Genomic DNA, 21015 nt, shown 5'->3' with positions numbered 1-21015 from the left:
ATCGTAATTATTGTGGTTACTATAGCGACCGTACATTTTTAATTTACTAGTCAATTGTTGCTAAACCGTTTATTTAATTTCCATCAGCTTCTGGAATTATAATCTATGTAAAAAAGGCTTTCACATTAATAAGTTATTTAATTACTGATTACCAATTACTTATCTAAAATTTTAGTTGAAAATTTAAGATTTTGTTGGAAAAACCCGCATTTTCCGGGGAAAGCTTCCGTCGAGGTAAATCGGGAAAAACGCGTCTCTATGCAGAATTTAATTGCGATGAATTTTTATTTGAGTGTTTTTGGTGTTAAGTTAAAATCTTTAAAGTTATAGAGCAAAAATTTAAAGAAAACACGATTTTCGGGCGCCATTTTGTTTATAAAAAAAGTAGCACACTATCTGCGGACTTTGCATACCTATATTATTAATACATACAATAATAAGTTTCGATTCCAGCAATAAAATTGCTGGTAAATAACTTTCCCTTGTATTTTGCTAATTAGCCCAGAGTATTAAAAGTTATTCAATTGATGACATAATGATATCTGAATCAGCTTAATGAACATAAGAGGCCTATTAACTTTAAGAACTATCTAAAACATCAATGAACCTTACGATTCAGATCAAATATATTGATAGCCATTAAAAAAAATAAAGGATGTAGAAAGATTAAAACTTTATCTTACGGTTTTATAATATATATTATAATAAGACTAATACCTATATAAAGGTAAAAACAATTTTTTATAGTAATAAGTAATAATTTCTAATACAGTTCACAATGAATTTTGGTATTAGTATACTGTTTTTTACAATATGTGTCAACCAAGGTATAATTATTTATATTATTATGTGACTAAATAATCGGTGTTATGTTTATTACTGTGTTCCTACGATTATTGTAAACGATGAAGTAAATTTTATGTGCTCATTGTTTTCCATTTTTCTTCCTCTTAAGTCGACCTGCAGTTTTTTGTCTTACTTGCTTCATCGACTTTGGACTTCCTATCTAAAATTATCCTTCATGTCAACCCTCCCATTCACTTTTTCTTAGCAAGTCATTATCATCATTGGCGCTACAGCCCTATATTATAGCCTCGACCTTCTTAAGTCTATTACGCCAGTAAGTTCTATCCATTGCCAACTGTTGCCAGTTTGCTGCGCCTATTTTTCTACCATCCTCATCTACACCATCCTTCCATCTGAGTTTTGGCCTACCCATATTTCTACTTCCCACAGGTTGTGACATAAGGATTTTTCTAGGAGGGCTGTTCTGTTGTGATCTTGCTAGATGTTCTGCCCATCTTAGTCTTCCTATTTTTATAAGAGGTACCAAATATCTGTTTATCACCAAATATATGTTTATATCTATGGTATATCTCGTAGTTGTATCTTTCCTCCAAACACCATTTTCACAGATGTAACATAATATTCGTCTCAGTATCCTTCGTTCAAATATAAGCAGAATGTGTTCATCTCCCTTGGAGATGGTCCATGTCTCCGATCCTTATGTCAACACTAGTTGTATAAGGGTGTTGTATATGGTTATTTTTGTTTTTTGGCTTCTGATTTTCGCATGTTTACCCAGTTCAAAATAGCATTTGTTTGCTGGAATTATCCTTCGCTTGATTTCTTCCATCCTGACATTTTCCTTAGTGATCACGGAGCCTAAGTATGTGAATTTATCCACCACTTAAGGTGAGTTATTACCTCCCTTTGTAGTAAATAGGTTCTCCTCGTCACTACTCCTTAGCAAGTCATCATCATCGGTGACCGCTGACAGCCCATGGAGGGCCATGGTCGCCCGTTGGGGTTTCTAGGCTCTAAAGTTTTACATGGTGTGGAGGCCAGCCACACGCACAACTCCTCAAAAGTTCTAAACGATATTTATCTAAAATATTACTTTCTTTTTTTTTTTTTTTTTTTTTTTTTTTTTGAGGAGGTCTTTTCGGCGTTATGTGTGTTTTGCTTGTTTGACTATAGCTGCCCATGCTTTTCTTTCCTTTGCTTGTTTTTCCCATTCTCGTATTCCTAGGTCTTTCAAATCCTGGTTAATACCATCAATCCATCTCTTTCTAGGCCTACCTCTCGGTCTCTTCCCATTTAATTCTTTTCTAAGTACTTTTTTTGTATTTCTCTTATCATCCATCCTTTCTACGTGTCCTAACCAACTTAGTCGTTTACTTCGTATTTCTTTTGTGATAGTCGGTCTGTTAAACACTCTATTTATTTCGTGGTTCATTCTTATACGCCATTCTCCATTCTCCTGTATAGGTCCATATATTTTCCTTAAGATTTTTCTTTCCCATCTAAGAAGTTGTTCCTCTTGTTCACTAGTCAAGGTCCATGTTTCTGATGCATACATTACTACAGGTCTCATTATTGTTGTGTATATTTTTACTTTTGAATTAATAGATAGTGATTTTGACTTTATGATATTTTGTAGGCTGTAGAAGCATTTGTTTCCAAGAGAAATTCTTGCTGTTACCTCATCACTGTTTTTATTTCCTTCTGTTATTGTTGATCCTAAATATTTGAAACGGTCCACTCTTTCCTCCTTAGCAAGTACGCATCTCATTTATAGTATATTTCTTATTAAAATAAATAAGAAAAATTCATTTTCTTTTACATTTCTTATCTTACAGTCTGTATCTATCTATCGTTTTTATTTTTCGTTTACTGGAGAATTTCTATTTGGCTGCATTTTTAACTTTTATAATCTTCATAATTCAGGTGTCCCTCCTTCTGTTTAATATTGCTAATTTGTTTGTCCATGAATTTTGATTGACTTTTCGTCTTTGAGACTTAGCATTTTAAAAGCAGTTTCGTTTTTAGGTACTCGTAGTATTTTATTTTTATTAAGTAGTTCAGTTTAGCAAACGAAGTACCAGTCTACCTTTTCTAACTACACCCTGTATATCATAATTGATCTTCTCTGGCCTGACATCATGTATTGAATTTTCTATGCCATCATGTCCCTTAAATACTTCTTCTTCTTCTTAAAGTTCCGCTCCTATCGGAGATTGGAAATCATTCTGGCAATTATAATTTTGTTGGTTACGCGCCGGAACAGTTCAATTGAGCTGCATCCAAACCATTCACGGAGATTGCGTAGCCACGATATTTAACGTCTTCCTACGCTTCTTCTGCCTTTGATTTTGCCCTGCATTATATTCCTTAATAGTTCGTATTTTTCACCTCTCATGATGTGCCCCAAGTACTCCAACTTCCTGATTTTTATGGAATTTAAAACTTCGCATTGTTTTCCTAGTTGTTCGAGCACTTGTGCGTTTGTTTTACGATCTGTCCATGATATTTTCAGAATACGTCTATAACACCACATTTCGAATGCTTCCAGGTTTTTAATGTGGGATTGTTTTAGTGTCCATGCCTCAACCCCATACAAAAGGGTGGAGAAAATATAACAACGAAGCATTCTTATCCGGAGCGTTATATTGATATTGCGATTACAGAAAAGTTTCCTCATTCTGTTAAAAATGGATCGTGCAATTTCAATGCGGCATCTTATTTCTTTTGTCTGATCAGTATCTTCTGTGATCCATGCTCCAAGGTATTTGTACGAAGATATTTGCTCAATTTCTGTATTATCCAGTACTAGTCTAACTCTGATGTTTTGTGTTTTTGTAAATACCATGAACTTGGTTTTCTTCAAATTTATTTTTAGTCCATAATCGTTGCAATGTATATTTAGTTGTTGAGCAAGGTGTTGCAATTCTTCTAGTGTTCCCGCTAAAAGTACGGTATCGTCAGCATATCTTATATTATTAAGTGGCTCACCGTTTATTATTAGGCCCTCATTGACTTCGGCCAACGCTAATTCTGAGATGGCTTCACTATATAAATTAAATAACAATGGTGATAAAATACACCCTTGGCGCACCCCACGACGAATCTGGATATCCTCAGTCAGTTCATTTTCAACTTTCACCTTAAATACTAAAACACCGCAAATGAAAAGAATCTTCTGACTACATCCTGTATATCGAGATTTTTACCTGCACACCTACATACGCCAACTGTCAAATGTTCAGTAGGCAAATGGTTCCGGTTTTGGCTAATGTTCATGTTTTGACTAAACTTGGCTGGTAATGCAGATGCAATGGTTATTAACATTGGCACCATGTCTGCCTGGCTGCCTGGTCCAAATGTCGCCTACTCTCCTACTACTACTGCTACACTTCTCTTACTACTTGTAACCATCCATCTGTAACTCTACTGCATGCTTTTACTTTTACATCTATTTGTTTATTACTCTGTAATACCGAGCCTAGGTCTTTAAACAATTACTTTTTACAATCGTTTCATCATTCAAACTTATCACTTTATTTGTAGTAACCCTTTAAATAAACATTTCAAATATTTTGTTTTTATCCTATTAAGTTTTAAGCCTTTTTCCTTAAAACTCATCTCTATTATTCCAGTTTTTGTTGTAAATAAATAATTTTTATTATATTCTACCAATACATATCAGTACAATACTACAGTTACCCTATAGTTTGCCTGTTATGTGACGATAATAAACTAATGAGAATAAAAATGGAGACTAATCACCGAACCCTGATACAACAAAAACCAGTAGTGTCAGTAATAAGTGAAAGAGATTAGCTAAGTTTATATAGATACACTATAAGTTTCATACTTCTTGACTTCAAAACTTTATAAATTTGATAACTGCTTTTTCCAATATCCCTATGTAATTGTTTTTGTAGCTAGACTTAGGGAAATATGCAAATTGGATATTTTGCATATTATGCATAAAAATGCAAAAATCTCCAATTCTGCATATTTTTATATAAATGTGCATAAAGTGCATATAATTTGAAATTTTGGTTGTATACATGTATGTATTTTTATATTCATGTAACAAATAGCTTGGAAATCTCAATATTTATTTTGTTTTATAATCTCTTGGTATTAAAATTTTTGGTATCATAACTAATAAAAGACCAAAGTTCCAAAATCTGCCAGTTTATATCTCTAGGTAAACATTTTTATTTTGACGGTCCTTTTAACTTTTGTTGTAAAATAAGCCGTGAACACCTCTCTCTGTAATTGTGGTGCTTTGAAAATGCCGAAAATAAACAGTTCAGTGTCATTCATAAAATCAAACTACAGTTTTTGTCAGAAAACTATTACCTCATTGGATTCCTCCAAATTATCATTGTTAGACAGTACATTTTTAATAAAAGAATTTGAATCATTGTGTTAAAACGTTAAAAGTAATACATATTGGAAAGTAAACTTTTCAAAAATTTAAACAACCATGGAAAAAATAGTGGTTACCAGGTTCTTTCTAAAGTGGTTCAAATACTAGCGGGATATTTTTGGTTCAGTAAATACTAGCCAACTATTTATGGTCAATTTGAAAAATGTCCCAGTTACATCACTTGATGTCGAAAGAAGTTTTTCTATGTATTCAGATAGAAGCCAGATTTATGTTTTTGTTAGAAAAATCTTTTTCTACCATAATTAGAAATAATATCGTTTTTTGTAAATTAAAAAATATTTTAAATATTTTTTATTACATGCATATTTTCTAGATAAACTTGCCTATTTTTTAGTAAAACAATGCATATTTATGCGCATATTTAATACCTTTTAATTTGCATATTTGCCTAAGTCTAGTAATGACATAAAAAAAGATATGCATAAAAGAGACTAGATAAGTATTATATAAACTGTTTTTTTTAGGATTTTTGGCGGCTTCTCAGCGAAAACCTTCAAAACCAGAAAAATTGCCTTGGTCAAACGACAGACTTTCTACCAAGGAGCCAGAAACTAGCTCATATCGTCCATGGTCCACAACAGAATCTTATCCTTCGCGAACATCGTCTCGATCAGACAGCAGCACTCGTAGAATCTGGTATAGCACCTCTGACTCTTGGCGAACATCAGGACGATGGGATGGCACCACTGGTAGACCCTCATATTCCACCAATGACCCTTGGCGAACAACAGGACGATGGGATAGCACCACTGGTAGACCCTCGTATTCCACCAATGACCCTTGGCGAACATCAGGTCGATGGGATAGCACCACTGGTAGACCCTCATATTCCACCAATGACCCTTGGCGGACAACAGGGCGATGGGATAGCACCACTGGTAGACCCTCGTATTCCACCAATGACCCTTGGCGAACATCAGGTCGATGGGATAGCACCACTGGTAGACCCTCATATTCCACCAATGACCCTTGGCGAACAACAGGACGATGGGATAGCACCACTGGTAGACCTTCGTATTCCACCAATGACCCTTGGCGAACAACAGGACGATGGGATAGCACCACTGGTAGACCTTCGTATTCCACCAATGACCCTTGGCGAACAACAGGACGATGGGATAGCACCACTGGTAGACCCTCATATACCACCAATGACCCTTGGCGAACATCGACACGATCGGATAGCAGTACTTATAGGACCTGGTCCACTACTCGCCGTCCCACATACTGGCCAACGGGCACAACTTGGTGGCCAACAGAAAGATCGACACGATCCGATAGCAGCACTTATACGCCTTGGTCCACTACTCGCCGTCCCACCTACTGGCCAACGGGCACAACTTGGTGGCCAACAGAAAGATCGACACGATCCGATAGCAGCACTTATAGGCCTTGGTCCACTACTCGCCGTCCCACATACTGGCCAACGGGCACAACTTGGTGGCCAACAGAAAGATCGACACGATCCGATAGCAGCACTTATAGGCCTTGGTCCACTACTCGCCGTCCCACCTACTGGCCAACGGGCACCACTTGGTGGCCAACAGAAAGATCGACACGATCCGATAGCAGCACTTATAGGCCTTGGTCCACTACTCGCCGTCCCACCTACTGGCCAACGGGCACCACTTGGTGGCCAACAGAAAGATCGACACGATCCGATAGCAGCACTTATAGGCCTTGGTCCACTACTCGCCGTCCCACATACTGGCCAACGGGCACCACTTGGTGGCCAACAGATACAACTTGGCAGTCAACAACAAATCGACCTTTCACAACCACTCAATCTCCAATACCACCGCCAACTCCTAGACCTGCACCAAGTATTGATAACTACTGTTTTAAATGCTTGTTTTTAGAAATTGATTTCAGGTTAAGAAAATAATATTTTAAGTTTTTGAAACAATATACATAAATAATTTTATTGTAACAAAAAATTGTGTGTTTTAATAAAATTATCTAAAATTTTAGAGTAAACTGTTGTCTTCTGTTGTTCAAAATAAGTTTAAATGATCAAAATTTCCTTTTGACGCCAAAAAAGCAATGAGTTCATAATATTTACATGATGCCAGATATTCGCAATCAAGTGGAAACAATAATTTGAAACATCTATCTATCTATCAGCGAGGTTCCTATAGCCTCTGCCGCTTCTCGCATTTCGACCGCCATCGTTTTCTGTCCATCCATTCGTCTTCTTTGATGGCTCTATCTTTCATGATGTGCCGTACATTTTCTTCCCAGGCAACTGAAGGTCTTCCCCTTCTTCTTCTTTGGTGTGGTATGTAATTTAAAGCTTTCTTTGGCCATCTATCTTCATTCATTCGTTTCACGTGACCATACCACACTAGTTGTCTAGTTTCAATTTTATCTACACTGGAATATACAGTATGTGTCCTCCTTCTAATATCTTCATTCCTGATGTGATCTTTTTTAGATATACCACACGCTCTCCTTAGATAATTCATTTCTACTACTTCTATTCTTTTCCTATCTTTTTTTGTTATCTGCCAAACTTCTGCCCCATAAGTCATAATAGGCTCTACCAAGATTGTCAATTTCGTTTCTTGCCTTATATCTTTAGACCACAGTAGAGAGCTCAGAATGTTTACCGCTTTTTTGCCCTGCTGCGTTCTCTTTTCGATGTCTCTTTTGGTAGTGCCTTCTTTAGATATTATAGATCCGAGATATTTATATTCATTACATCTTTTCGTGGTTCTAATTTTTAACTCTGGATCTTCTTCATCATCCCCTATTTTAAGATACTCTGTCTTTGACATATTCATATTGAGGCCCCATTTTTCATATTCTTTCTTTAGTTTTCTAAACATGTAGTCCATGTCTTCCTCATCATTCGCTACGACTACCTGATCATCTGCAAAAAACAAAGTTGTTAGACATTTACCACTGCCTATGTCTATTCCCATTCCGGATACTTGTTTCCTCCACTGCTCTAGCGATGATTGAATATATATTTTAAATAAAGTCGGAGACAGACAACATCCTTGTTTAAGCCCCTTTGATATAGGGAATGATTCAGATATAAAGTTTCCTTCTTTAACGACACTTCTTGCATTTTTGTATATATTTGCGATAGCATCCACATACTCTCTACTGAGACCTACCTTCGTCTATGTTTGAAACAGTTTTTTCAAAGGTACCGTATCGTATGCCTTCTCCAAATCTACAAACAATAGGTGAGTAGATAGATTCCTTGCCTTCCGTTTTTCTATTACCTGCTGCAGAACTAATATATTATCAGTGCACGATCTTCCTGCACGAAATCCACTTTGTTCTTCCATGTCTTCGTATTCTGATTCTATTCTTTTCTTTATTATTCGACCGTACAACCTCCCTACTGAGCTGGTAACAATTATTTCTCTATAATTAGAGCATATGCGTTTATCCCCTTTCTTGAATACTGAGCTGATGTATCCAACATTCCAATCATCAGGGATATTTTGTCCTTTTAAGCATTTATTAAATAGTTGAACCAACATCTCATGTAATATGTTTGGTCCGTACTTTACCAACTCAATTGGGATGTCTCCAGGTCCTGCTGCTTTACCGTTTTTAGATCTTTTGAGGGCTTCGCTTAACTCTCCGGTTGTTATCTCAACTATTTGTGTATGTTCCGCTAGTTCTTCCATTTCGATCTCTTGGAATTTACATCTATCTTGTCGGTAAAATCTCATAATGGTGTTTTCACTGTTTGAGATCTATTAACTTTATGTTAGATTTTTCCTTTCCTTCCCTCTGGAGAGACTTTATTACCTTCCACGCTTGCCCAACTCTTGTTCCACCCATATACCTATCCACTTCTGCGCATTTTCGGTCCCACATCTCATTTTTACTTTTCACTACTTCTCTTTTTACATCTCGATTTAATGCTGCATATCTCTTGTGATCTTCCTCCTTTCTTGTTGACATCCATTTCTGATAAGCAGTTTTCTTCTTGTTTACTAACGTTTGCATATTCTCCGACCACCATTCTGTATTTTTTATTTCATGTTTGTATTTATACCCCAAAGCTTCACTTGCAGCCTCATGAATGTATTTTCTAATTTGCTGGTATAATTCTTCCGCTGTTATATTTTCTCGTCCCACATTTTGTAATTTTGTGGCCAGTCGTAATTTATATAGAAATCTCGTTGAGTCTTCTTTCAAGCTTTCTAGGTTATATTTATGAGATCTTACTTCTTGTCCCTTTTCTATATTCTGTACCTGAGTATTATTGTTTTTGCGATAGTTAACTATCACGTTGGCCATAAGTAAACGATGATCGGATCCACATTCTGATCCACGGTATACCCTTAAGTCAGTGGTTTTCAGCTGGGAAGTTTGACGTTGAATTACATAGTCGATTGTCGAGCGCAGATTCCTAGTAGGTTGTATCCATGTAAATTTGTGGATGTCTCTATGTTGAAAAAATCCATTAATTTTCAATTTGAAACATGAACTACCATATCTAAGGACAAAAGTTTTGATATTTCTTTGGCTATTTGCTTGGACTTGCTATCTCCTTTTGTAACCCGAATATTCCCACGGGATTATGAATATATTTATCATTCGCTCTCTTCAATCCTGACCACCCGGAGGGAGTGTAGTGGTCGACGTGATGTCATGTATTGTCAGTCCCAAAGATCTCTCTCTCTCTCTCTGGTCATTTCTTTTAACTCATGCATAGGTCTTTCTCATATTCCTGTACTTTGATTGATATATCTTCTTGGGGATCTTCCTCGTGATTTTTGTCCTTCCACCTTTACTTGTATAATGAGTCTTTCCATGTTTTCTGTTTGCTCTCATAACATGTAAAAAGTATTTTAATTGTTGGAGATGGATTTTACTGGAGAGTCGTTAGCTAACTTTTATCTCTATTAAAATTGAATTATTTGTCCTACGGCTGGTCCAAGAAATCCATATCATTCATCTCCAACACAACATATCGGTGGCCTCTATCTTTCTTCTTTCTGATTTTCTCAGGGTTTCATATTTATCCATATTTGCCTTAAAATACCCGTCTCTAAAGGCTTGTTTACACGGGTACAGTTTTGAGGAGAGTAGAGTAGCGAGGAGAGTAGACTCTACTCGCTACTCTACCAAAAATGGCTTGATACCGTTCACACGAGGAGAGTACAAGTATAGTACTGATGCTAGTAAAGTGAACTCGATTTTTTTGTTCCTGTATTTTTAAACACTCTTGATTATAAGTGCACCTTAAATTCTTAATTTTTTGCTTGAGATCGTTTACTACAAAGACCCCTTTGCCATTATTTCGACAATTTCATCCTCCGCAGCTTGCCTCATACTTTTATTTCTGTAGTGTACACTACCTAAATTCCATAAACACTGGTATTCGCCATACAGATCTACAAGTTTTAAAGTTATACCTTCGGTGAACTTCATTTTCACTATTTACACAAAACACAATTCGAGCCGGAATGACAGCGACTCTATGTAATCTCCTACCTACTCTACTCTACCACTTCTACCAGAATTGAGCGCGTTCCATGGGTAGAGACCGCAGGCGAGTGGACATTTTGGCGGTGGTGGTGGTAGTAGAGTAGAGTTACTTTGCCACATGTTGCTAGTCACTCTACTTTACCATCTACTATACACTCTACTTGCTACTCTACTGTGCTGAGCGTTTTTACGGGTAGAGTTACTCTACTCTATCAAGTACTTGCATCATTACCCTACCCGTGTAAACAAGTCTTTAAGGTAAGTGAATTCTAAGGTCAGATAATATTTGTTTCAGTTTTAACAATGAAATATTTTTCCCATTTTCATTTAGTTTTACTTTTTATCATTGATTTTTATTTTTAAACTTTTTAAGGTGCCTTCTTCATTACTGAAGGTTGGCTATAATTACAGCAAATTGCTCTCTATCCAGAGCCATTCTTAATATCGTTATGTGTCCATGCATGTCCAGCCTCTTACGTTCTTCAGTCAGGAGCATTTTCTTCTTCCTGGACCTCTTCTTCCTTCCATTTTCCCTTCCATTATGAGTCGTAAAAAGTTGTATCTTTCTCCCCTTTAAATATGTCCTAGATAACTAGTTTTTCTGTTTTTAACAATATTTAGGAGTTCTCTCTTAGTACCCATTCTTCTCAGCACCTCGGCACTTTCTCAGCACATCAGCAGTTCTGATGCGATTAAGTGTCCACCAGGTCTTACGTGGTAGATCAAATCCAGAAGGTGTCTCTGTGATGAAAGATATAACTGTATTTGGTTGAGCTTCTAACCATTCCTGGATCCATTTGGTGATCATGTTGAACTCGGTGGCTGCGGCTGATTCTGCGGTTTGTATTGGAGATTTGTGGAGCGCAGTCGACTTTTGGTTGCATCTTCTATGTATATTATAGTTCTGAATGTTGCTAACGATCTTGTGATCGTGTATTATAAGTATCGTTATAAATTAAGGATGATGATTCTAGAAACGTAGAGATTAACATTTGCTGTTGTTCTGAAGCTATTTCCTTGTGGCATTTTTATAATCAACTATTTTTAATGGTAATAAGCCACAATTGTACCAAAAAAAAATGATTTTATTAAGGTTTCGAAGCCCAAATTGGGTTTCGTTGTCCAAATACAAAATACTACTAAAATAAACAAAAATGTTGTTGCTAAGTAAAAAAATTCTTCTAATAATTTATTTAATCTAACTCATTTATATTGGCAATTCAGACGTATATTATACATTTTAAAGTAGAAGACTTTAAAATGATATCGCCAATATTTATGAGTTGTGTTCCTGGGACGACTTTACTAAAAGATAGTTCATTCGATTACATGAAATCAATCCGAAATCAAGAATATCAGTCACAAAAAAATCATAGCATGTGATCTTTTTTAAAAAGACAACCAAATGCAACGATGACAGTAAAATTCTCGCGTTAGAGATTCCATAGTAAATCACGAGGGAAACCAGGAAAAAACCTCGTGATACTATCCCGACATCGTAAGTATTTGGTCTTACATTTAATTTACTTTAAAAAAAACTAATACCAAATTCTGACTTTAATATGTTTAAATTATAAATAATGTTAATAATACATAGATATACAATAAGTAATACTAAAATATAAAATTTGTACTAACTCGATATGTTATTGACTTACTTATCGTGGTATTTTCTTTCTATTGACTTCCTCTTTCAGTATGAATAACCACATCCTACTGCATTCTACCGAGGAATTTGCGACACAATTGGTTTAATTTAGCATCATTAGAGCCGGTTCTTTGATTTTTCTCTTTTTACTATCTGATTCTTTCAGGACTATACTTGAATCTCTCCACTGAACTTTATGTTCATTATCTCATGCGTGTTGACATATTTGAGATCTATCAAATTCTCTATTTTTAATATAAGACTGATGTTCACTTATTCTAACGTTTAATGGTCTTAATGTTTTACCCAAGTAAAATTGTTCGCATTCACAAGGTATTTTAGAAATGCAATTATTTTTCTTTCTTGTTCATTGTTAGGTTTAGTTTTAGATAGAATAGATCTCAATGTGTTTGTTGTTTTGAATGTTGTTGAAATGTTTAATTTATTTCCAATTGTTTTAAGTTTTTTTGATAGTCCTTTTATATATGGTATTGATATTTTCCTCGTATTATTTCTTGTGAATGTTGTAGGATCCCGTTCTAAGTTGTTCTGTTCCATTCGATCCAATCTTGACAATTCCTTGTTTATAAACGATAAATGATAATCATTTTTTAATAAAACAGATGTTAACAATTGTTTTTCTTCTAAAAATGAATTTTCGTTAGAACAAGTAATTTTGGCTCTATCATATAAGGATTTAATGATTCCCTTTTTAACGTTGATGTTGTGATTTGATTTGTAATTGAGATATCTGTTGGTGTGTGTTGGTTTTCTATACACTTGAGTCTCATATCCAGTGTCCTTCTTTGCGAATAAAACATCGAGGAAAGGCAAAGTGTTATTATATTCCTTTTCCATTGTAAATTTTATTGTCTCTTCTTGATCGTTTATAATATTCAGGAATGTATCCAACAATTCTGATCTATGAGGCCATATTGAAAACACATCATCTTTGGGTTTGGAAATTTGGGCTTCGAAACGTTAATAAAATCATTTTTTTTGTACAATTGTGGCTTATTCCAATTAACAATAGTTGATTAACATTTGCTGTTACAATTAACTTAACTATTTGAAGACTTAGGACTAATAAAAAAATTAACATTATTTTTTAACAAAAAACCTGCTTTCTCCATTTATCTGTCTCTTTCTAGAATTGAATAGTAGGGTCCCTCTAACGAATTGCAAATATTTTCAATAATTGATGTTCGCTGGCGATAATTTGAAAATGGCAAATGCTGCGACAGTGCACACTCTCGAGTAATGGAATTACTAGACCGTCCTGCGGTATGCGCTGCCATGTTAATTACACATTTTAACTCTCTTAAAATCGATAGACAGACACCGGTTGCTATTTTGCCCATTCTAAACTTTATTATGATCGAATTAGAGCATTTTGGACGTTTATAACAATAATTATATCGATGGCATGGAAGACAGATGTGCTATATTGGGCCTGGATCCTGCGTGCCAAAAAAAGTTGATTAATAACAAGCTGAAAATTTGTTAATAACTTAACGGTGTCTAGTCGGACAAACTTTGATGTATGGGAAACAGGGGAAGTTTTAATTGTGGCAAAGGTTAAAAATTTGGAGCGTCAGACTACGAAAACGTTCCATGTATTGTGTCGGACAGAACTTCCAATTGATTTGCTACCATTTCATTAAACTCTCATGCAAAAATCAGACTGGTATTTATCACCAACTGGGCATTTTAATAAGTCCAACACGAAGAACATGTCAAAAGAATTATATTGGTGATAAATAGCAGTCTGATTTTTGCATGAGAGTTTAACGAAACGGTAACAAATCAATTGGAAGTTCTGTCCGACAAAATACATGGGGCGTTTTCGTAATCTGACGTTCCAAATTTTTAAACTGTTCCACAATAATTAACATTTTCTTGTTCCAGTGTTCCCGTACATCAAAGTTTTTCCGACTAGACACCGTTAAGCCATTAACAAATTTTAAGCTTGCTATTAATCAACTTTTTTGGTACGCGGGAACCAGGCCTATGTAGAGTAAAATAATTCTTTTCTGTCTATTTATATTCTATTTAAAAAGGTCGTGTTTTTCTCGCAATCTTTTCAACTTCTCTTGCATTTAAAGAACCATTCAATTTTATAGTCAAGAAAGTGCAGATATAAACGAATTACATTTACCAACCACTATTCGCTTTTTGAAATGAAATTTTCTTACATTTAGTTAGAATAATGGAGCTTAAAACACCCTCAAAGAGCTGCACTATGTTCATAGAAAGAATATGTGTATTTTTTAATAAACTAATACGTTGGTTTTTCTCCGTTAAAATTTGCACTAAAATTTGTCTTCTTTCTTGAATACAGGACCTATTCTTGTTTTTGTCCATTAAATGTACTAATGCAATTTCTCCACTTTCTTTAAGCATATTGGTGTTATTTTGAATATTCTCAAATTTTATTATCCTTCAGGTTTTGTGTTTTATGTCTTTGGTGGATCTATTTTTGTTGTTCTTATGCAGAAGATCTCTAACTCCTTTCTGTTCATTAACATTAAAATATGTTTTCAATCTTTTTGAATATTTTTAAGTTCTTGATCATATTAATTCATTTAATTTTTTATTTAATTTTTTTTGGATATTTTTCTGATGTACGATTTTTCTGCATATTATTTTGCTTATATTTAGCATCCAAACAGACGGCATAAATGAAGTAGTCTATAATGAATTATTATCTAAACGCCTTCCCAAAAAGGATTTAACTTTGATTATGGGAGAATTCTTAGGACAGTTTGAACTTGAGAAAATAAATGAGCGAGGCGACCAATTGGATGAATTTCTAGCCGAAGAAATGTTTTTTATTATACCCATATAGGGCTTACAATACCGGGATCCCGGACGATTTTTGTCCGGTATTCGATACCGGTATTTAAAATAAAAATACCGGTATTTCGGTATTAGCTTAATTTATAAAAAGTGAATTGATGCACAATAAACTTTCTTCTAAAATATTTTTTGCTATCACAAGAAATTATTTTTGTAATTACGTATTTTTTATGGGAAATAAGCCACAATTTTACTAAAAAATGAATTTATTAATGTTTCGAAGCCCAAATCGGGTTTCGTTGTCAAAATACAAAATACTATTGTATATAGTATTTTGTATTTTGACAACGAAACCCGATTTACGCTTCGAAACGTTAATAAATTCATTTTTTAGTAAAATTGTGGCTTATTTCCCATAAAAAATACGTAATTATAAAAATGCCACAAGGAAATAGCTTCAGAACAAAATTATTTTTGAAGATTAACAAACAATATCATTGTAAAAAATATTTATTAAACACGTTTATTACACATACAAGTCAAGTATAGCGCTTTCTAAAAGCGTTAATGTCGTTAATTTAAGGCGAAGGGTTATATCAGTTTTACAACCAAATTATTAATAACAAATGAGTTTCATAAAAATTCTTAAATATTTAAAATTAGACTACTTTATTTTATAAAAGCTGTAAGATTTATTAATCAGAATGGTTTTTACATTTTCAGATCTATTTTTCATTTATTTTTTGTGTATTGTGGTGTATAAATTAGGCTCACTTATTTTCTGAATTATTTATAATAATTGAAAATATATAGCGGTCTAGGTACATAGTAATCTATATTAAATATACACATACTGTATGTCACAGTAAGTTAATCTTTGTAATTAATATATTTTAAAGTTAAATTAATTTACAAAGAGCAAATTTTATTAGTAAAAGTACTACCCTATTATATGCTAAATTCATCCTAGAATCAAATATACAGTGAGCACGTAAAGGTTGGAATAAATTCATTTTCTTGAGAATGGACGATTTTGGAAAAAAATCCCGAAACAGGTCAATTTTTATTTTTAAATTGCGACTTTTTGGCATATACAGCGTGTCTACTTGAGTTGGAAACATATGGGAAACTTTTTTATTATTAATTTTACGAAAAAAAGTTATTCTTTATAAAAAGTTCTGCATGCCCCAAAACCTAAGATTCAATCATCAGATATCAAATTGTCTGAATATTATACGAGGTATGTCAAAAAATATGAATTTCGGTCAAGGGTTAAGTACCTTTATTTCTCTCAATATCGAAAATTCTTATGATAAAAAGTTGTTTGGAATTAAAAACTAAGATCAAATATGCAATTACATGTTTCTTATTGAAAAAAAAATTTTTTTTCTCAAATTTAAGGATACCCAACATTGTTTTTAATTATTACAAATATGATAACTCGTTTATTATTCATTTTACGAAAAAAAGTTATTCTTCGTAAAAAGCTTTGCATGGTCTAAAATCTAAGACACAACCATGATATATCAACTTTTATTAATTTTATACGAGGTGTGTCAAAAAATATGAAATTCGCTCAATATTATAGCACCTTTATATTTCACAGTATTTCAATTAGAAGGATGTAATTGCATATTGACACATAGTTTTTAGTTCTAAACAACTTTTTTAATAACTGTTTTCAATATTGTGAAAAATAAAGGTACTTTACTCTTGAGTGAAATTCATATTTTTTGACATAACTCGTATAAAATTAATAAAATGTGATATCTGTTGGTTGCATCTTCGGCCTTATGACCTACAGAGCTTTTTATAAAGAATACCTTTTTTTCGTAAAAGTAATAATAAAAGAGTTATCGTATGTGTAATGAATCAAAACGAAGTTAGTATCAATAAATTTGAGAAAAATTTGGAAAATATTTTTTTCCAATTAGAAGCATGTAATTGCATATTTGAGCTTAGTTTTTATTTCCAAACAACTTAAGCGTTTTCGATATTGAGAGAAATAAAGGTACTTTACTCTTGAACGAAGTTCATATTTTTTGACATACCTCGTATAATATTCAGAAAATTTGATATCTGATGATTGAATCTTAGGTTTTGGGGCATGCAGAACTTTTTATAAAGAATAACTTTTTTTCGTAAAATTAATAATAAAAAAGTTTCCCATATGTTTCCAACTCAAGTAGACACGCTGTATATCATACTAGTGACGTCACCCATCTGGGCGTGATGACGTCATCGATGATTTTTTTAAATAGGAATAGGGGTAGTGTGATAGCTCACTTGAAAGGTAATTTAATTCTCTATTCAGTAATATAACCATTAACATAATTATTTATACAAAGTGTCCAAAAATTTTTTTTTTAGATTAAATTGACTGACATAAAAAGAAGAATACAAGTAATTTATTTAATTCAAATACATTTTACTGGTCTCAGAAAACAGATAAAAATGTTTATTTGAAAAATAATCATTGCTTTTCGCTTAAATTAAATGCTCAAACTGTCAAGAGGAAGGTGGGTGGCTGCTTTAATACTGAATTTAAGCAAAAGACAATATTTATTTGTCAAATAAACATTATTTCCTGTTTTCTGATAGGAGTAAAATGTATTTTGAATTAAATAAATTACACACATTCTTCTTTTTATGTCAATAAATTTAATCCAAAAAATTTTTTTTGGTGCACCCTGTATAAACAATTATGTTAATGTTTATATTACTGAATAGAGAATTGAATTACCTTTCAAATGAGCTATCACAACACCCCTATTCTCATTTAAAAAAATCGTAGATGACGCCATCACGCCCAGATGGGTGACGTCACTAGTATGATATATATGCCAAAAGTCGCAATTTAAAAATAAAAATGGATCTGTTTCGGGATTTTTTTCCAAAATCTTCCATTCTCGAGAAAATGAATTTATTCCAACCTTTACGTGCTCACTGTATAGTTTTTCTATTTGCACATTTTTTTGTATCTATCTATTCCTACTCTCTATGTAATCTTATAAACAACATTTATTCATTTCAAAACAAAATTTAATAGGTTTCATAAATATTATTTAATAACAAGTCAATATACCAACTGTGGATAGTATAAACATAACGTGTATATTTTTTATTCATAATATGTACCGGTTTTAATACCGGGATCCCGGTATTTGAAATTTTAAATACCAAATACCGGTATTGAGATTTTGGCTCGGTATTGTAAGCCCTATACCCATAGATACAATTCTGAAGGCTTAAAACGTAAACATCACAAACAGATTCCCACTCCTCAATCTATTCAGGAGACTTTAAAGTGCAGTAAAATACATCATTTGAGAAAGGCGCTCTGACGAAATAGCTATAGTAATATTAACTGTTAATTGTACAATAGAAGTACAGTGGAACCTCGATAACTCGGATTAATCGGGACCGCGGCCGATCCGGGTTATCGAAAATCCGGGTTAGCCGGAGAGCATTGTAAAAATTAATAAAATACGGTATACTTGTAGATAAAGTCCATTTTAATTAAAATAACAAGAAATATATATGCACAATACACATCTAACTTACCTATAGTTGTATAGAATATAGTATAGATAGTATAGAAGTATAGAGTATTGTTCATTTCTAGGTAAAAAAACTCAGTCAGTTTCATCGGAACGATGTTATATTATTTAAGAACAGTGGCTCTTTCATTGTTTAAAAGACCATTGTAAGAATTTTTTAAAAGACAGTTGGAAAGACTGTTGTTTGCGATAGCCCGAGAATAATGAATGTCGCTCTACCGCCGCAGCCGTGTGCCATGAGTCATTTTTACTATCGTATAATTACACAAATACCCATTATCTCTCAAATATATTATGGTCTAAGCGAAGTTTTATCAATGGAACTCGATATTTTTAAGACATTCCAAAAGAGGCTACAGATAAAATGTTTTAACATAATAAATACATTTTTAATATTGAATTGTTTGTCTGATGAAAATCGGTCCGGGTTAGCCGGACTTCCGGGTTATCGGGGGCCGACTTATCGAGGTTCCACTGTATTAAAAACAAAGTTTTCAGTGTTTTATTGTTAGATTTGTTTAATAGACTAAAAAAAGGGAATTTGACAGAGTAAAACGTGATCAGCTCATAGTTATCTTGAAAGAAGCGGGCTTAGATGATATACCCTGTTCCACGAACATACGCCTGTCTTGGATTATCGCGACAACGAATATTTTACTGTGCAAATTATGAAGAATAAAAGTAAATTGCAAAATACATTGTTGTTTATTGGAACAATTATTAGAGCCATTTATTTTCGCACTTCTTATGTTGCACACTAAAATATTCGTTGTCGCGATAATCCAAGACAGGCGTATATTCGTGGAATAGCACATAGATACTTTGGAATCACATATAATTTATCATAGAGAATCACAATCAAACTGCCAACAATAAAGTGGGTGACCAGTTGATAGAGGCTATGTCCGTTTTTTGGTTCCCACCAATATTTTGGTTTAGTCTTACCTTTTACCTTGACGTCTAGGACAAGAAATTTGTGCGGTTGGCTAATAGTCCCTCTAATTATTCCCTCACAGTCCTTATACTCACTTGTATCTTCTTTTGCTGCCATGAAATAATTTATTTGGGGGTTATTTTGCCCACTTTTGTATGCAATCAGTTGATTTTCTCTGTTTTAAAAGAATCTATTCACAATCGCCATATCTAAAGCTGTTGCTAATTCCAGCATATCATCTCCAGCTTCATTTCTAATTCCAAATCCTAGTCCTGCTAAATAATATCCTCTCCTGGATTAATCCACATGTGTATTAAAATTACGTCCTATTGTGACTCTCCCTTCTGATGCAATATTACTCAGAACATCTCCTGATTGATCATACAATCCCAAACTAATCTAATCCCAGATATAAGATTGATTTTAAATTACAATGCCTATTGTCAATGCAGACATTTAAAGACAGAAGTAGGTATGTATATTTTTTACAAGCATCTGTAAATAAAATTATTAGCCACACAACAGAACAAACATAAAGAATGCACAAATATGAAAAATGAGAAAGTGTAAGTATAACATAGGATGCTGGATACAAATATGAGGGTTCTTACTTGTAATTCAGAAATGTCTTAAGCCGGCCACTCACGATACTGCGACGTCATTCAATTTTGTCTGGTTCGACTAATTGACAAAAATTTTGATCATGTGTATCCAACAAAATCGACACAGTTTTACCGCATGGCCTCGATTTTTGACCCTTCGCTTCGTTATGGAACGTATTCGCCTCGTATACTAAACAGATACGGCACACAGATACTGGCCTGTCTGCTGCAACACTGCAGAATTGATATCATCGATGATTTTGTCGACCGAAACCGCAGTATTGTGAGTGGTCGGCTTTAACACTAACGGTTCAACAATCTATCCAAAAGCACTAAGAATTTATTCAAGAGAGAAAACAAATAATATCAAACAATCTAGAATATAAACAGAAAAAAATAAACATAAACAAAATCCTAGAACTAGAATATTACTTATCAGTTATTATGTAAGTCTTTCAATGTACACTATTGTCCATCCAAATCACTGGAACACAAAGATTGTGAATGTAGAGGTGTGGGGATATGGTAACCTTGGATTCTAAGGCTCAGAGACTATTTTACTTCAAATCAGGCCCGAGACTCTACACAATTTTCGGGCCCCTCAATATAATTTGATAATAATAATAACTTTTTTAAATGTATTAATTATTTAATAGAAATATAGTTGAACAAGGAAATAAATTTTGTATTAACAATAAATAAAATTTATAAATGTAAAGACTGAAAAAGTTTTGTACACACTTATGACAACAGGTAAAAGGGGGAGA

At 33.7% G+C, this 21015-nt stretch overlaps 2 protein-coding genes across 14 annotated transcripts in view; one reads left to right on the top strand and one right to left on the bottom strand.

Annotated features, from left to right (window-relative positions):
• LOC114324661 (KH domain-containing, RNA-binding, signal transduction-associated protein 2-like) overlaps positions 1 to 21015 on the bottom strand; it is a 1309325-nt gene that overhangs the window by 701056 nt on the left and 587254 nt on the right. The gene's annotated exons all lie outside the window — the stretch shown is intronic.
• Positions 717 to 7222, top strand: LOC114324663 (DNA-directed RNA polymerase II subunit RPB1). 13 transcript variants are annotated; one of them, XM_050642384.1, is made up of 4 exons: positions 717 to 827; positions 5710 to 6039; positions 6103 to 6165; positions 6355 to 7222. In XM_050642384.1, the coding sequence occupies exons 1-4, from the start codon at positions 779 to 781 to the stop codon at positions 7128 to 7130; spliced, it is 1218 nt and encodes a 405-aa protein (XP_050498341.1). In that variant the 5' UTR covers positions 717 to 778; the 3' UTR covers positions 7131 to 7222. The 13 variants fall into 13 exon arrangements, with proteins under 13 accessions (XP_050498341.1, XP_050498338.1, XP_050498343.1 ...); XM_050642381.1 differs by having other exon boundaries at positions 6292 to 7222; XM_050642390.1 differs by having other exon boundaries at positions 728 to 827; positions 6229 to 7222.

Source organism: Diabrotica virgifera, chromosome 2 (assembly GCF_917563875.1).
Source record: "Diabrotica virgifera virgifera chromosome 2, PGI_DIABVI_V3a".
Taxonomy (NCBI): Eukaryota; Metazoa; Arthropoda; class Insecta; order Coleoptera; family Chrysomelidae; genus Diabrotica; species Diabrotica virgifera.
Note: the sequence above shows the minus strand (reverse complement) of the source record. Positions and strands in the feature narration are given on the sequence as shown.

Excerpts from the sequence above, each read along its gene's own strand:
- LOC114324663 (XM_050642380.1), top strand. The coding sequence starts at position 779 with ATGAATTTTGGTATTAGTATACTGTTTTTTACAATATGTGTCAACCAA. Across the intron at positions 828-5,709 it reads TACAATATGTGTCAACCAAG|GATTTTTGGCGGCTTCTCAG; the intron begins GTATAATTATTT and ends TGTTTTTTTTAG. Across the intron at positions 6,040-6,228 it reads TGACCCTTGGCGAACATCAG|GACGATGGGATAGCACCACT; the intron begins GTCGATGGGATA and ends GGCGAACAACAG.